The sequence below is a fragment of the Oryctolagus cuniculus genome, chromosome 10 (assembly GCF_051225735.1).
Source record: "Oryctolagus cuniculus isolate XC-2025 breed Fujian yellow rabbit chromosome 10, ASM5122573v1, whole genome shotgun sequence".
In the NCBI taxonomy this organism is placed as follows: Eukaryota; Metazoa; Chordata; class Mammalia; order Lagomorpha; family Leporidae; genus Oryctolagus; species Oryctolagus cuniculus.
Window position 1 is genome coordinate 53,900,061 of NC_142876.1, and position 16,757 is coordinate 53,916,817.

General features: G+C 48.0%; 1 protein-coding gene across 2 annotated transcripts in view; it reads right to left on the reverse strand.

The window, feature by feature from the left end:
* TTC39C (tetratricopeptide repeat domain 39C) overlaps positions 1-16,757 on the reverse strand; it is a 101,564-nt gene that overhangs the window by 81,114 nt on the left and 3,693 nt on the right. The window contains exon 2 of one of the 2 annotated variants that reach the window (XM_008261148.5): positions 7,349-7,493. The exons of the other annotated variant lie outside the window; for it this stretch is intronic. Coding sequence (XP_008259370.1) covers positions 7,349-7,383 — 35 coding nt within the window. The 5' untranslated portion in view covers positions 7,384-7,493. The remainder of the gene's footprint in view (positions 1-7,348; positions 7,494-16,757) is intronic. 2 annotated transcript variants of the gene reach the window in all.

Sequence of the window (16,757 nt, forward strand, 5' to 3'; positions counted from 1 at the left end):
TCTATCTTGCCTTTCAAGTAGATGAAAATAAACATTTTTAAGGATCTTTTAAGGATCAGGAACAATACAAGCACAGCCACTTTGCCATGCTATCTAACACAGTACTAGAAGACCAAGTCAGAGCATTAGGAAAGAAATAGACAGAAGGCACCCACACTGGAAGAACTGAAGTCATCTGTGTTCACCGATGACATGATCTTATATATGGGAAACACTAAACATTCCACAAATAACTGTTAGAACCAATAAACAAACTCAGCAAAGCTGCAGGATACAAAATCAGTGTATAAAATCCAGTTGCATTTCCATACACTAACAACAAACAGCCCAAAAAGAAGAGTAAGAAAACCATTCCCTTAACAACAGTATCAAAAAAGTATAAAATATATAGACATAAACTTAACCAAGAGATGAAATAGGCTGAACACCAAAAGCTATAAAATGTTGCTGGAAGAAATTAAAGAAGATGCCAATAAATGGAAAGATGTCCCATGTTCATGGATTGGGTGATTTATAATCATTAAGATGCCAATGTGACATAAAGTGATTTACAGAGTCAACATCATCCCTATCAAAATCCTAATAATATCCTTTTGCAGAAATAAAAAAAAAAAAATCCATCTGAAAACTCATATAAGACTTTAAGGGACTCCAAATAGCCCAAAAAATCTTGAAAAAGAAGAACAAAAGTAGAGGTCTCACACTTCCTTATTTCAAAACTTATTACAAATATAAATAAATGAAACAATGGTTGGCCAGTGCCACAGCTCACTAGGTTAATCCTCCACCTGTGGCACTGGCACACCAGGTTCTAGTCCCGGTTGGGGCACCGGTTCTGTCCCGGTTGCTCCTCTTCCAGTTCAGCTCTCTGCTGTGGCCCGGAATGGCAGTGGAGGATGGCCCCAGTCCTTGGGCCCTGCACCTGCATGGGAGAGCAGGAGGAAGCACCTGGCTCCTGGCTTCGGACCGGCATAGTGCGCCGGCCATAGTGGCCATCTGGGGGGGGTGAACCAATGGAAGGAAGACCTCTCTCTCTCTCTCTCTCTCTCTCTCTCTCTCTGTCTAACTCTGCATGTCAAAAAAAAAAAAAAAAAAAGAAGAAATGAAACAATGGTATGGTGGCATAAAGACAGACAGACGGACCAATGGAATAGCATAGAGAGCTCAGAAATATATGCATGCGTGCATATACAGTCAAATAATTTTTGATAAGGGTGTGAAGACCATTCAAAGGGGGAAAAGATGGTCTTTTCAACAAAGAGTGTTGGGAAAATGGATATCCACATGCAAAGGAATGAAGTTGGACCCTTACCTTCTATCAACATTGAAGTTCAAATTATACAACTTATTAGAAAACACAGGGAGGAAGCCTACTGATATTGGATTTGGCAATGATTTACAGAAAGTTACAACAAAAGCACAGGCAAAAAAAAATATACTGGACTGTATCAAATTAAAATATTTTCTGCAGCAAAGGACACTATCAAGAGTGAAATGGCAACTCATTAGATGGAGGAAATATTTTCAAGTTACCTAATTGATAAGCAGTTAATTACCAGAATATATAAAGAACCCCTGCAGCTCAACAGCAAAGAAACAAATGATTCAGTTAAAAATTGGGCAAGTGACTTGAATAGACATTTCTCCAAAGAACATACAGAAACAGCCACTAACCACATGAACAAATGCTCAACATTGCCAAACATTAAGGAAATGCAATTCAGGTACCACAATACAATGACTTATTTAAAACAAAAAAAAGCGCTGGTGAGGATGTAGAGAAACTAGAAGCTTTGTGCAATTTCTTATAGGACTATAAAATGGCAAAACCAAGATGGAAAGTAGGATCGTGTTTCCTCAAAGAACTGGACACAGAATTCCCATATGACTGAGCAATGCTACTTCTGTGTATAAATACCCCCAAAGAATCGACAGTCAGAGCTCAAATGGGTATTCTGACTCCCATGCTTACAGCGGCACTACTCACAACAGCCAAAAGGTGGAAGCAAGGCGAGTGTCCACTAGGAACAAAAGGACAGACAAAACATGGTGTGTGTGTGTGTGTGTGTGTGTGTGTGATGGGATATTAGCCAGCCTTACAGAGAAAGGAGATTCTCACATACATGACAATAGGCATAAACTTTGACGACATTCTGCTAAGTGAAATGAGCCATCGCAGAAAGATAAATACTGTCCACTACCACTTACACAAGGTACCTGTCACAGTCAGTCACAGAGACAGAAAGCAGACTGGTGGCCCCCGGGGCCGCAGGGAGGAGGAAATGGGAAGGCAGAGCCTACTGGGTACCGAGCTTCAGTTTGAAGATGGATGCTGGTGACGGCTGCACAACAGTATGAGTGCACCCGATGTCACTGAACCGTGCATCTAAAGATGTTCACAGTGGTAAATTCCACCTTATGCATATCTTCCAACAAATAAAAAATGATTTATTATTATTGCTTATAAAATATATGGGAAGGCAGCATTGTGGCACAGCAGGTAAAGCTGCCGCCTGCAATGCCAGTATCCCATATCAGCACTGGATGGAGTCCTAGCTGCTCCACTTCCAATCCAGCTCCCTGCTAATGCACCTAGCAAAGCAGTGGAAGATGGCCCATGTGCTTGGGCTCCTGCACCCATGTGGAAGACCCAGAAGAAGCTCCTGGCTCCTGGCATCAGAGTGGCCCAGCTCCAGCCATTGAGGCCATTTGAGGAGTGAAACAGCTGCTGGAAGACCTCTCTCTCTGTAACTCTCCCTTTCAAATAAATAAAAAAAAAAAAAACTTGAAAAAAATATGGGGAAATGAAAAATTCAATGAAACAGATGTAATTTAAAACATTAAAGTTTTCCTTTTTTATTAAAAACAAACAAAAAAAAACCTTATGAAAAGTAGTGTGAACAGGGCTTGCTTTTTTCCCATCATATTACTCCTGATGCACAGTGAGTACCTTCACCATGCTTTGAACTGGGATCAGCTGTCAACACTCCAGCCTTTGTGTTTCCTATGTTGTGCAACATCTCCAAGAGTTCCTTTAACTTGAGGATTTTTTTTTTTTTTTTTTTGCCAGCATCACTTCCTCTTGGACGCCTTCATCCTTTGTCCTTACAAGCACTTTCCTCCTTTGTGTCAATAAACTCAGCTTCACTGAACGCCTGTGGCTGCCTCTCTGGAGTCCCTGGGCCGTGCCATTCCCAGGGCAGCTGTTCATCTTTGATCCAAACTTCACCTCCAGCATCGTCCCTGTCCTCTTTACTGCCCCTTCACCTTCAATGGCCAAGTCCCTCTTCAAACCTTCCACTTTCTGTAAAATACCGTGTGAGTGTATTGGCAGGAGACAAGGGGGCCACACAACCGCACTCTTTGCCCTCTGGGAACTGAGTAACAGGGACGCAGTGACCAACCAAGAGCAGGATCTGAAAGAAGTACTGAGACTGGGGTCGCTCGCCACTCAGGATGCTGGAAGCCCATATGGGCGCTGGTTCAAGTCCCAGCTGCTCTACTTCTGATCCAGCTTCCTGCTAATGGCCTGAGAAAAATGCTCCAAGTATTTGGGCTCCTGCTACCCATGTGGGAGACCTGGATGTAGCTCCTGGATCCTGGCTTTGGCCAGGTTCTGCCTGGCCCCTTGCAGCCATCTAGGGAATGAACCAGTAGATGGAAGATCTCTCACTCTCTCTGTAGCTCTTTCAAATAAATAAATAAATCTTAAAAAAAAAAAAAAAAAAGAAGTACTATGATCGGTCACTGATCCTGCTGTACTTTGTTACATATCAGTGATCAGCAAACTGAAGCGCTGCCAGCTTGGGCAGTTCCTCATGGTTCATGCACACGTGGTAGCAGCTGAAATATGAGCCACGGTCAATGTTACACGCTGGTAGATGAAATCCATGCGCACCAGGCAAAGCAAACAGAGAGGTCAGAAGAACCCCAGCAAAAGCAAAGGAGCCAGGCTAGAGGCCAAAGGCAGCCTCTCCAGAAAGGGGAAGTGGAGTGGAGGCTGAAGGGTGAGCAGCAACTGAGTCAGCTTGGTGGGAAGACTCCATTCAAGGAGAGCCCTGTGCCGGGAGGGAGCAGGCAAGGTCAGGGGTCTGCAGGAAGACCAAGGGAGCTAGGGGTTAAAGGGCAAAGGACACGCAGTGCAGTGCAAGTAAGTTCGCAAAATGGCCTGATTGTGGACAGTGGACAGTGGACAAAGAACCCGTACGTTAAAGTGAAGGTTAATATGGACTCTGAGGGGTCAAACCCCAAATCACTGTCAATTTAAAGCTATTTTGTTTTTCCCTTTTTATATAAACCATTATGCACAAGTTTCTTTCATGGAAAATGGACTTAAAGGATATGTTTACTTGGTCCAAAAATTTTCTAACCTTTATGTATTTGAAAGAATTACACAGAGAAAAGGAAACACACACACACACACACACACACACACAGAGAGAGAGAGAGAGAGAGAGAGAGAGAGAGAGAGATTTTCCATCCATTGGTTCACTTTGTAAGTGGCTGCAACTGCCAGGGAAGAGCCAGGCTGAAGCCAGGAGCTTCTTCAGGGTCTCCCACATGGGTAGCAGGGCCCAAGCACTTGGCCATCTTCTGTTGCTTTCCCATGCTCATTAGTAGAGAGCTGGATGTGGGACAGCCAGGACTCAAACGGCGCTGGTCTGGAATGCCAGCATTGCAGGCGGCAGCTTACCCTGCTGAGCCACAATGCCAGCTCCACCAAACAATTTGGAAATCCATGCATAATTTTCAACATGTAATATGCATTTTTCCATGAACTTTTTGATGACTTCTTCAAAAGAAGAGGGACCATGAGTTTATTTTACAGCATGAGCTTACTTGACTCTGTATGGCCACAGCCTCAGAGGAACACAATCAAAGTATTTTAAAATATAAGGGGGAAAAAGAGGAGAGGCCACAGACAATCAAAGGGCAAACCATGCAGGGTCAGTTTTTGCCGGGTAGATCCCATCAAGGCTTGTGGTCCTGATGGGGAGAGCAAGGGGAGGCCACATTAGTTTCCTGTGGCTGCTCTAAGTTACCAGAGACTGGGTGGCTTAAAGCAACAGCAGGGTGTTCTCTCATAGTCCTGGGGCCCTGTGTCACTGGGCTGAAGTCAAAGTGTTGGCAGGGCCAGGCTTCTCTGCAGGCTCGGGGGAGAACCCCTGCTTGCCTGTCTCAGCTTCTGGGTGCTCCCTGCGTTCTGTACCCTGTGGCAGCATCACCCCTATCTTAAAGGCCAATGGCTTTCAACCCGTCTCTTTCTGCTCCTTTTTCATATCACCTTCTCCTCTGTGTGTGGAAATCTCCCTCTCCCTCCCTCTTATAAGACTATATGTGATTGCAATCAGCACTCTCCCCCAACCCCACCATGCACACGTCCATAACCCAGGATAACCTCCCCATCTCAAGATCCTTAACTTAAATGCGCCTGCCATGTTCACCCCTTTCCAACTCATTTGCCATATAAGGTACCACTTCCAGGTTCTGCAACTGAGACTGGGCATCTTTGGGGGGATCATTTCTTTCTGCCTGTCCCAGAGGCCATGAAGGACTTGTGAGTGGAGAGACCCGTAGTTAGACTCACATGTGGAGGAGGGGCAGGAGGAGGGGCAGAGAGGACCAGGGGAAGCCAGTTGGGCCAGAGCAACTGTGCAAGTGAGAGGTGAGGGTGATGAAGATGAAGAGCAGGGGAGGGACTCAACAGATACGTGGGAGGTGACACTGGCAGACACAGAAAGTCAGTTAAGAGGAGGGGCCGGGAGAGCCTTCTAGACTTCTGGTGTGCATAGCCAAGTTTCAAGTGGTGACTCCAGCTGAGCTTGGGAGCACGGGAAGCAGACAGGAGAGGATCAGGGAGAAACAGCTGACCTGCCACGTACATACCACGTAACACCAGTCAGGGTAACAACAGGGCTGCTGGCGGCAGATCTTCCACTCAGCTTTTCCACTTGGGTTTGGTTAAGTCTTAGCTTTGTCACAGGGAAGGTGATAATGAAATCAATACTTATTCTCAGGGCTGCTCTGAGAATTGAGATTCAGGCCAAAAGGCACACGACACAATGGCTCATTAACAGAAAGCACTTACTATCCACTTGATCCCCACTCACCATCACTCTGCCTGCGCAGACAAGAGACTGTCGTGTGGTTACGGGGCTGCACTACTTCTAGTTTAATCAGCTCCCTCTCTGGCTTTTCTTAACTCATATATTATGCAATCCTGATGGTCATTTACAGTCACTGATACATTCTGAAAATAATTCTTCAGGTTGAACAATTTCTTTAGTTTTCCTTAATCTGCCATTAGTGTGTATCAAATATCTTCCTAACTCATCAGCATTCGTTCCTTCTCTGTCTTATAGATAAGCAACTCAATCACTTCCATGCAATGCTTTTAGCACCTGGAGACAGCACTGATAAGCAACTCAGAGAACACCCAAATCGCATTTCATCACCTAATTAGAAAGGCCCTTTGGCAAGGACTGTTCAACACAATGATTTCATTATTTCCTCATCCTTTATTATGGGGGCAATCGTCTGCAAACTGCACGAATAGTCCGAGGATTAAACACTTTCATCCATTTACACAAGCGGTTCAACTGCTCACCGATTTTAGACCGGCACTTAGATCCTTAGGATGCTTCTCTATTTTTCAGTTACAAGGCATTTCAAAATGAAGCTAGGCACTGACCCTTCATAAATTTCAGTAACTGGTTCTTAGTAAAGCCCTCCGAGCTTCTTAGACGGCAACCATTACTCACTAGGGCATCTACTTTTTCCTTTAGTGCAGGGCACAGGTGAAGACAATTTCATACGTGTTTCCTTCACGATTCATAAGATCCTTACCTATCGTGTTTTGGCTTCAATAGCTCTTTGATGAGCTTCTGTTTCATGTTACAACTCAACATTCTTCCATCAAGAGAAAAGCTCCCAATTTCAAGTAAACCTCAACTACTCTCTCTCATATGCCCAGCCCAGATCCAAAATACCACACAAAGGCTACAGAAAACCCCCAAGCAATGTGTCTGAACTAGTGATTTCTCAAGAACAAAAATTTCTAAGAATTCCACCACACCAGGTCCCAATACTTAGCTAAACTATTCTAAATAGCTATTTTCCTCTTTCCTTTTTAATTTTTTGTTTCCTGGGCTATTTCAAAAAGAGTAATTTCTAGCTCAGTTACTAATTTTAATAAATCTAAGTAATGAATGTCTTCTCAGTCATCAATACAGAAATAATGAGAAAATGTTTGGATCTGCATGGTTGATTTTTTCTTTTCTTTTCTTTTCTTTTTTTTTTTTTTTACAAAAAAGAACGCTCATTTTTGAGTAATTAAATGGATGCAAACCTGGATATAATGCACGGGAAAGTCAGAAGCCCCATCACTCCAACTGCAGGCCTAGAAAAAGCAGCTCCACGCTAACCTCGGATCATTCAAGAGCCGCATCAGACAAGTGCGCAGCTGATGAATTCAACGTGCTTCTATTTCAGACCTAAATAAAGAAGAGGGCGAGCGAGATTTGCAAGACACACAGATATCAAGTTCTTTCTTGTCTGGGAGAGCAGCAGACAACACATAACTTGAGATTTTGCAATTTACTGCTTAACATGGGGGCTGGGGGAAGCACTCAAGACCTTGGCAGTGACTCATCCTATCGGGAGCAATCCAAAAGAGGCCCAGCAGCGTGGAGTGAAGTTTAATCCAATTGCTTCCTAATGCGATTCTGTCATTTCATGAATTCAACTTCAATTTGGATGAAAAACATCATTTTCCCTCTTCTTTCCTGTCCCTGTTATAACAGCATCAAAAACTGTGATAGAGATCAAATGATGCAACCGTTTACAAATCTGATTCTCTTCGGCAGCTAGTTTATGGATGAATAATTTATATGGATTAAAACTGAAAGCAGAGCTGCTACAGAGATGAGGCAGAAAGTGCGATTTCAAAGCAGAAGTCTCCAGGACCGAAAGTCCACCCGGGAGACAGCAGCAAGAGCCCCCCAGCTGCAGGCACTGGCAGTGAGGAGCATCAGACTCATGCAGCCACACCCAGCAAGGAACACAATGGCGCAGCCCAGCAGGCAAGAACAAGTTGAGCTCCCAAGTATTATGGGATGCAGCTGGTCCTGGCCGAGGCTGGGACCAGAGAAAGCGCTCAGTGTGGAGGTGCTCTGTCAGAGATCACATTGTGTGGGCATTTTCTTCCCCGCCTAGTTGTTTCTGCCTTTTTTTTTTTTTTTTTTTTTTGACAGAGTGGACAGTGAGAGAAAGAGAGACAGAGAGAAAGGTCTTCCTTTTGCCGTTGGTTCACCCTCCAATGGCCGCCTCAGCCGGCACGCTGCGGCTGGGGCATTGTGCTGATCCAAAGGCAGGAGCCAGGTGCTTCCTCCTGGTCTCCCATGGGGTGCAGGGCCCAAGCACTTGGGCCATCCTCCACTGCACTCCCTGGCCACAGCAGAGAGCTGGCCTGGAAGAGGGGCAACCGGGACAGAATCCGGCGCCCCGACCGGGACTAGAACCCGGTGTGCCGGCGCCGCAAGGCAGAGGATTAGCCTAGTGAGCCACGGCGCCATCTTGTTTCTGCTTAGAACAGGAAGCCGTCAGGCACCACTCCGCCCTACTCTCTCAGCCTTTAGAAGAATCACTTTTGTGGTCCCTTTGGCTGTGTACCTTCAAGGTAATTGTGCCCTAATACCTGGGGATTTGACCCCTTTTTTGTTTTTGAAATTTTTAAAATGTTGCTTTAATTTACACGACCTGCTCAGCAAAGCGCATGCCCTCTTCTCAGCAAGGATACGGCCAGTGTACACAGTCTGAGGTTCAAGGTTAGGAAGACTTAAGAGGGGCAGGGCCAGGACAGCAGCCTCTGAAACAAGGTCAGCTTGCAGCTGGAGGGACACAGGTGCCACAGGCTCCTTATATGGCACAGAGGGAGAGGAGGGGCCTCACTGGTTCTCCATCCACAAGGTTAGGAAGAGAAGAGGGGACATTGCCATCCCTTCTGGTACTGCTTGGGCCTGAGAAGCAACAGATGTGTGACTGGGAAGGCTGGCTTTGAGCTGCAAGGAACCTGTGGGGCCCAGCTTGGCCTCTTCAGGCCTCAGGACCATACACCTGGGCTTCAGGCTGGCCTGTGTGGTCACAGGTGCACGGGGGGCTCCCTTCACCCTCCTCCAGCCACACCTGGCAGCCTCTCCCCTCCCTGCAGCCTAACTGTGTCAGCCGAAAGACGCTGCCCCAGGGATCTGGCTCTAGAGCCCAAACCTTGTCCAGAACCTTCTAGCACTGAGCTTGAGGCTTCTTGATAGAGGTGTTTTAAAAACCTATGGGGCCTTTTGGGGATGACATGGTAACGGCAGTAAAATGGGAAACAAGGCAGCCTGCAGTGTGGGAGACCTTCTGGCACACTGTCTCACGTCCTGCACCACTCTCAAACATCTGGAAATTCACATGGATGAAAGGCCATTCATATTATCCACTTCTAGAACCTACCTTCATCTACACACAAACATCAAATACAATGTCCCCCGGTATCTGCAGGGGGTCAGTTCCACCACCCACAGCAAGCACAAAGTCCTGACATGCTCAAGTCCCTGATGTAAAATGGCTTAATATTTGCATATAACCTCTAAAAATCCTCCTATGCCCTTTAAATCACCTCTAAATAACATAACACCTAACACAACACCTGCATCTCACTTCACTCATGCGGATTCGGTACTCAGGGCATGGCAAATTCAAGTTTTGCTTTATGGAACTTTCTAGACTGTTTTTCAGAGTATTCCAACCCATGGTCTGTATATGTGAAATCCACATATAGATAGCCCTGGTTGTATTCCTTGCCCTTTATCAAGGTTTGTTCACAATTTTGGAGGAAAAACATGTCACCAACAGCAACACTGCCTGTGTATGTGAACTGCCCGCCCACCACTACACTAGTCTGCTTTTGCAGCTATCTCGTGCCAATATTCACAGGGATGATGGAAGCTACTGTTATATTTAAAGCCGAATAAAATTCCTGAAGACATGAAACACTGGATATCTTTTGCCACCTAGTAATCTTAAGACTTTGTAGCATACTGAAATTTATATCATTAAAATTACATATTGAAATTGGTGTTCAATTCTTTTTCAAAAGATTTACTTTATTTGAAAAGCAGTGTGACATCCTCTGGTTTCTCTTCAGATCGTATAAATCTTTTGCCTTTTACTAAAGAAAAGCAGAGTGACAGAATGAGGGGGAGAGACAGAGAGAAAGAGATCTTCCAGGGGCCAACGTTGTGGCATTGAGTTAAGCAGCTGCCTACAAGGCCAGCATCCCATACAGGCACCAGTTTGAGTCTTGGCTGATCCACTTCCAATCCAGCTCCCTGCTAATGTGCCTGGGAAAGCAGAGGAAGATGACCCAAGTCCTTGGGCCCTACCCATGTGGAAGACCTGAATGAAGCTCTTGTCTCCTGGCTTTGGACTGGCCCAACCCTGGCCATTGTGGTCATTTGGGGAGTGAACCAAATCTGTGTCTTTCTCTCTTTCTCTGTAACTCTGCCTTTCAAATAAATAAATACATCTTTACAAAAAAATTTTAAAAAGAGATCTTTTATCCCCAAATGACTCAATAGCCATGGCTGGGCCAGGCCAAAGCCATGAGCCTGGAACTCTGTGCCACGTGCGAGGCAGGGCCCGAGTTCTTGAGCCATCTTCTGCTGCTTTCCCAGTTGTAATAGCAGCAGGGAGCTGGATTAGAAGCAGAGCAGGACTTGAGCCAGCACTCCGATACGAGATGCAGGCACCCCAAGTGATAGCCTTTAACCCTCCACACCACCATATCTGCCCCTCATTTTAGCTCTTCTGATGAAGGTGTGTTGAACATTTACATGTTAAAATACATATTCACATTTTTATTAGAAATTCACATTTATTAGAAATTCACATTTATTAGAAATTCACATTTATTAGAAAATTCACATTTTATTAGAAACTGTTTTTTAACTTCTCCTTGATAACACAATTTGGCCCTTCTACTGACTGCATGTGTTAGTAGGTTATCTCATCAACCCTCTTCATTTTAGGATCGTCTAAGAGGTGTTATCAAAAGAGCGCTGGATCTGACACAGCCCAGAGCTGCCTGTCTGGGAAGCACCACCTCCCAGCCACCGGGTTCTCCCAGAGCCCTGTTCTTCCTGACACTCAGGGCTCTGGGGTTCTGGAGCTGCCTCTGTGCCTTCTCATGCCAGGGAGGCAAGTAAGACCAGAGCACATTGTAGCACCACCAACCCGGGGCCGCCAAGCCCTGACTCCATGAGAGATGAAGGCCCACTGGCCTCCTTGCTGTGGGACAGAGCATGGCTCATCAGACAGCTGTGGTCCCCAGAGCCACACGGCCCAGACCAGGCCCCTGCCAAGGCTCAGGTGTGCTCAGCCACGGCCCTGCTCCCCAGCGCCCCCGACTCAGCCAGGCAGCCTGGGAAGCACCAGAGAGAAGAGGCTGATGGAACCAGAAGGAGGAGCTCTGCCATTCACTGCTGAGAAATAAGAGCACCAACCTCAGGGCCTCTCTGGAGCTCCCCGAACTCGGTCAAGAGACACCCATGATGACCCCCACCCCCACCCCAGGGATGCATCTGCTGCCGGGCACATAAAGGGGAACAGCTCAGCCCCTGCATAATCCCAGCAACCACAGGAAGGCCAGCAAGGCCTGGAGAGGAAGCCCAGCCACTGTCTGTCTGGAGGCCCTCTGCCTTCTCCCACAGACGGGCGGGTGCCCAGGGCCTCCAAGACGCAGGCGCTGCAGAAAGGGAAGGCCGGGCGGAGCCCCAGGCCTCTTTCCCGAGAGCTGAAGGACAGGACCCACTGGTCGGACGATGCACAGCGCTCAGCACAGCCTGCAAAGGGAAGAGGGACCAGGAGTGGCAGGAACAGAGCCAGGGCCCAGGGCATCTCAGGCCAGAGCCAGCAGAGGCTGGGAGCCACCTGGGGGGTGACACATTCCCTGAGGATGGAGCTCTGTGGTGGTGGCAGGGGTGGCCTCTGGGTGTCAGAGGGTGGTGGGCCCCTGGCTGGGGGAGCTCTAACAGCACCTATGAAGCGTGTGAAAGGTCAGTGATCCAGGTAGCACCGGCCCTGACTGCTGCCAGGCCTGGGGCAGGCCACCCTCAGTTACAGGGAGACACCAGATCACCCTGTCCCAGAGCTGGCCAGGAGACATGGGGGGCCAGCGAGGCTGGGCATGGGGCCTGGCACATGGTAAGCCCTGGCTGGTGCTTACCATTCTGTGTTTGCTTTGGTGTGTATGAGGTGGGAAAAAGTCACCCAACCAGTGACTTCACACATCTTTCAGCTCTGGACGGCACTGAGGGTGCGAATGACTCCTACGAGATGTGTCTGAACCGCTGCCTGTACTAGCTGTACAGCTCCTATGTTCTGAAATTCTCAAGCAGGAAGTGAGAGACAGGGAAAGCCAGCTTAGCACAGGGGAGGCCGCACAGCCATCTGCCCACCATCTTCACACGAGAGAAGCCTCGTCTCCATCTCAGAACCCATTTCAACAAGTCATGACTTTCTGTTTCGCACAGTAAGTTTCTGAGTACTGTGATATAAAAATAGGTGTCAACAGTCACTTTGCAGAAATCGGGATGCATTTTCCCCAAAGCTCAGCTCATGGAGGCCTGTTCAATCCCAAACCAGACCAGGTTCCAGAAAGAGTAGCACATGCATGAATTTAGGGTGCTGGAAAGATGGTAATGAAAGGGGTACAGCAGGCCCTCCTCACCCATGGGACTGGCGTTCCAAGGCCCCCAGCGGATGCCTGAAACTGCAGATGGCTCCAAACCCTAAATATGCTAGCATTTCCACCCCTGCATACACAGTTATGAGAAAGCTTCATTGTAAATCAGGCAGAGCATGGCATGAACAACAATAACTAATGATGAAACACAGCAATTAGAATGATATACTGTAGAAAAAGTTGAAGCTTATGAATTACTTATTTCTGAAATTTTCCATTTAATATTTTCAGACCAAAATTGACTGCAGGTTACTAAAATCACAGAAAGTAAAACTGCAGATAAGGGCAGGGGGTGCTACTGTCTAAAACAGAAAGGCCTCCCTCCCTACCCAACCCCAACCCTGCCCCTGGCACGGAGGAGCACAGCACAGGATTCAGAAACCACGGGCAAAGTCACCTGTTACAGAGCCGTCTGTTTTCCTCTCCCTCTCCTAGATCTGCCCTTCTTGAATTCTTTCCCAGTATCAGCTTTTCCTTCAAGTCCCCTGCTGTTGCTGAGTGAGTAGGAGGGTTACCTGGCAAGGGAGACCGGGTGCAGAACCAGTATTTTTTTTTTTTTTTTGACAGGCAGAGTGGACAGTGAGAGAGAGAGAGAGAAAGGTCTTCCTTTTGCCGTTGGTTCACCCTCAAATGGCCGCCGCGGCCGGCACGCTGCGGCCGGCGCACCGCGCTGATCCGATGGCAGGAGCCAGGAGCCAGGTGCTTTTCCTGGTCTCCCATGGGGTGCAGGGCCCAAGCACCTGGGCCATCCTCCACTGCACTCCCTGGCCATAGCAGAGAGCTGGCCTGGAAGAGGGGCAACCGGGACAGAATCCGGCGCCCTGACCGACTCTAGAACCCGGTGTGCCGGCGCCGCTAGGCGGAGGATTAGCCTAGTGAGCCGCGGCGCCGGCCCAGAACCAGTATTTTAGCAGCTACAACAGCCTGGGTGAAAGGTACAGAATCCTGAAATACGGTGACGCATGTGGGGGTCTCCCCGTGGTTTCATGCAACTAGAACAGAAAGTGCTCCGCGCTTCAGCCTAACTCCCCTCTCCTGTCTGGTTCTTAGCCTCATCAGGACTGCCCCCAGCAGAGCTGCTGTCTGCCAGCTTAGGGTTGGAAGCTCTCCTCTCTGCTGGGTCACCTGTGAGCACAGCACGCTGGACTCAGCACAGAGAGTCCTTCAAGGGCTCACACCTTTAACTCCGTGAATGTGTGCGCAGGTAGACACACTCTATTTTTCCTGGTCATTTCCTCCAAATTCTCCCAGTCCTCCACAGGCATCTGCATTTTTCAAAGAATCCCAATTAAGCCAAATGAATCTTTAATGAATATTTAATTGGGACCTTTTCCAACAGTGTGATCACTGAGGGGAAAAAAAAATAGATGAGGCTTTGCACAGACACAGCACTGAGCTGAGCTAAGGAGGGTGGAAAAAGTCGACAGCTGAGTTTCCGGTCTCTCTTGCCAGTTTCTTTCAACGGTTTCTGCCTTTTATTGCTTCTCCTTTCCTTGTGTTTCTGCATCATGGCCTCTCCTGGCGACTCCAAGACAGATTACTGTGGTTAGCCAAAGCGTCCAGAAACCAGGAGCAGCTTGCAAGTCCAAGTCCATGCTGTCCTCCCGAGTCTCTGACATGGTGTGGGGCACAGAGAGGCTCAGAGGCCTGCTGGCCCAGTGTCCCTTATGTACGCATTTGAGTCTTTCCAGAAAAGTCCACAGGCACAACAAAGTATGTTGGGTTTTTGCTTGTTTTTGTTTCTACTTTGTTTTGTTTTTTTTTTTGCAAAGAGGCAGGGAGTAAATAGTTGAGGCTTTGCAGGCCCTCTGCTGTATCACAACTACTCATGTCTGTGGTGACAGTGCAAAGGCAGCCGCAGACCACACAGAACCAATGAACCAGGCTGTGTCCCAATAAAACTTTAGTTACAGAAACAGGCAGCAGGCTGGATCTGGTCCAGAAGCCATAGTTTGCCAACCTCTGGGATCACACTGAACCACCTCTGTGGTAACACTGGCCCCAAGGTCAACAGGCTCACAAAACAAGGCCACATATCTCATGGCTTTGTCTTGGGCCATAAACTGTAACAATTTAGGATACATATATCCATTTACACACACACATGCACACGTACACACACAGCACCATGAATTCCTCTGGCTTTTTTATGTTTAATAGATTTCTGTCACTTTACAATTTCAAATGGAAAAGAAAAATATCACCAATGATGTTAACAACCACATACTAATTCTACCTCCAGTCCTTACGTATCACCATGCATGGTGATTAAAACATTCAGGATAGAACCATTCTATGATGATTTCAGTAGACACTGACTAAACAGGACTTTGCAATAATATCTGTAGCTTGAAATCGGTAGTAGTACTGGCAGTGGTAGCAACTGCAGGTGCCAAGACTTAAAACAGGGGACGGGATGGTGGCCTCCAGGGACAGCAGGGAGGCTAACTATCAGGACTACAAACGAAAATGACAAAGATCCTGTGGGTTAGAAGCTCCCAATCGCTCTCAATCTCCTCATAGATCAGCCTGTCCTCTCCCACCAGTCCTCTAGCTTAAAAACACAGCCACGTTTCAAGCCACAGAGAAAAAAAGACGGTGACGTTAGGGCCCTGAAGCCCCCAAGGAGCCAGGAGTTAGATGCAGATGTGACGGCCACACCATGGACGTCGGCCAGACCCTGAGCAGCAAAGGGACCCTAAAAACAGCACTGACTCAGAAGAGGCATAGGCAGCCGGTGGGGAGAAGCAAACAGCAGGTGCAGAATAAGCTATCCAATGGGACAACTTAACCACACTGACCAGCTGCAGACCCCACCCCTCTCCTCCCTGTGCTCTCTCTGGGTGGGCTGCTCACTGTGTCCCCTCCCACATATCTCACATTCTCCCCTCCCTTCCCCCTGCTCCTCCAACACCTTCTCACTGACCCCTCCACCCCGTCAGGATGCTCAGGCATCATTACCCCTGCCAAACAGTCCTCCCAGCATGGCTGCATGTCGCTCCCCCTCTTCGTGGAGGAACGACACTAAACCCTGCCTAGGCTTCATATCCGAGTCACGGCACCATTATGTTGCTCCCCGTCTTCGTGGAGGAACGACACAGGACCCTGCGTTGTTCTTTCCTCTGCCCGGCCCTCCCCGGGTTTGCTGCTGGTTCTTCCCGGGTTGGCTACCGTCCCTTCCACCTCCGTGGAAGGGCGGTTCCCCCAGCCACTTTCCCCACTTCCATGGGGGAGCGGCACACCGCCGGCCGGCTCTCTCGGGGGCTGCTCAGGTGTTCCTTCAGATAGATGTTCCTGGTGCATGTTGTCTCTCTCCTCCTTTATAGTCCTCTTCCACCAATCCCAACTCTGCTACCCACACGCCGAGTACGCTGCTCTCCTCCAATCAGGAGTAGGTCCTGCTGTTTATTGGTTGAACTGGAGGCAGCTGTGTAGAAGCTGTTTCCTCCTCTCCCAGCGCCATATTGTGGGAGAGCAGATGCATAGAATAAGTCTTAATTCCAGTAACAGTCTAGTCCGAGTTGCTCCCCACAGCTGCATGCTGCTCCTCTGCTCCCCCAGGCAACAGTGGGCCATGGACACGCGCTCAGCCTCACTTCCGCTGTCAGCCTTCCCCATGATGGGGACTAAAATCAGCCCCCGCCATGTGCACATAACCCACGGTCTACTTTACTGTGTGCATGGGGAGCTAAGGGTTGTGCTCTGTGTATTACAATCCAGAGTGTGTGTGTGTGTGTGTGTGTGAGAGAGAGAGAGAGAGAGAGAGAGAGAGAGAGAGAGTGTCTGTTGGATTAGAGCACTGAGCCCAAACACCAAACTCAGGAGTTTGAGTTCAGGTGGTCAGTATCATGAATTTACAAACTTAGGCCCTTGGCCTCAAAGCAGCACAAATCTGTCCGGATCTCTGGGAAAATATCTCCGAGCACATGACCGCGATGACCATCCCCAACAGGGCAGCCTGTCACAACACTGT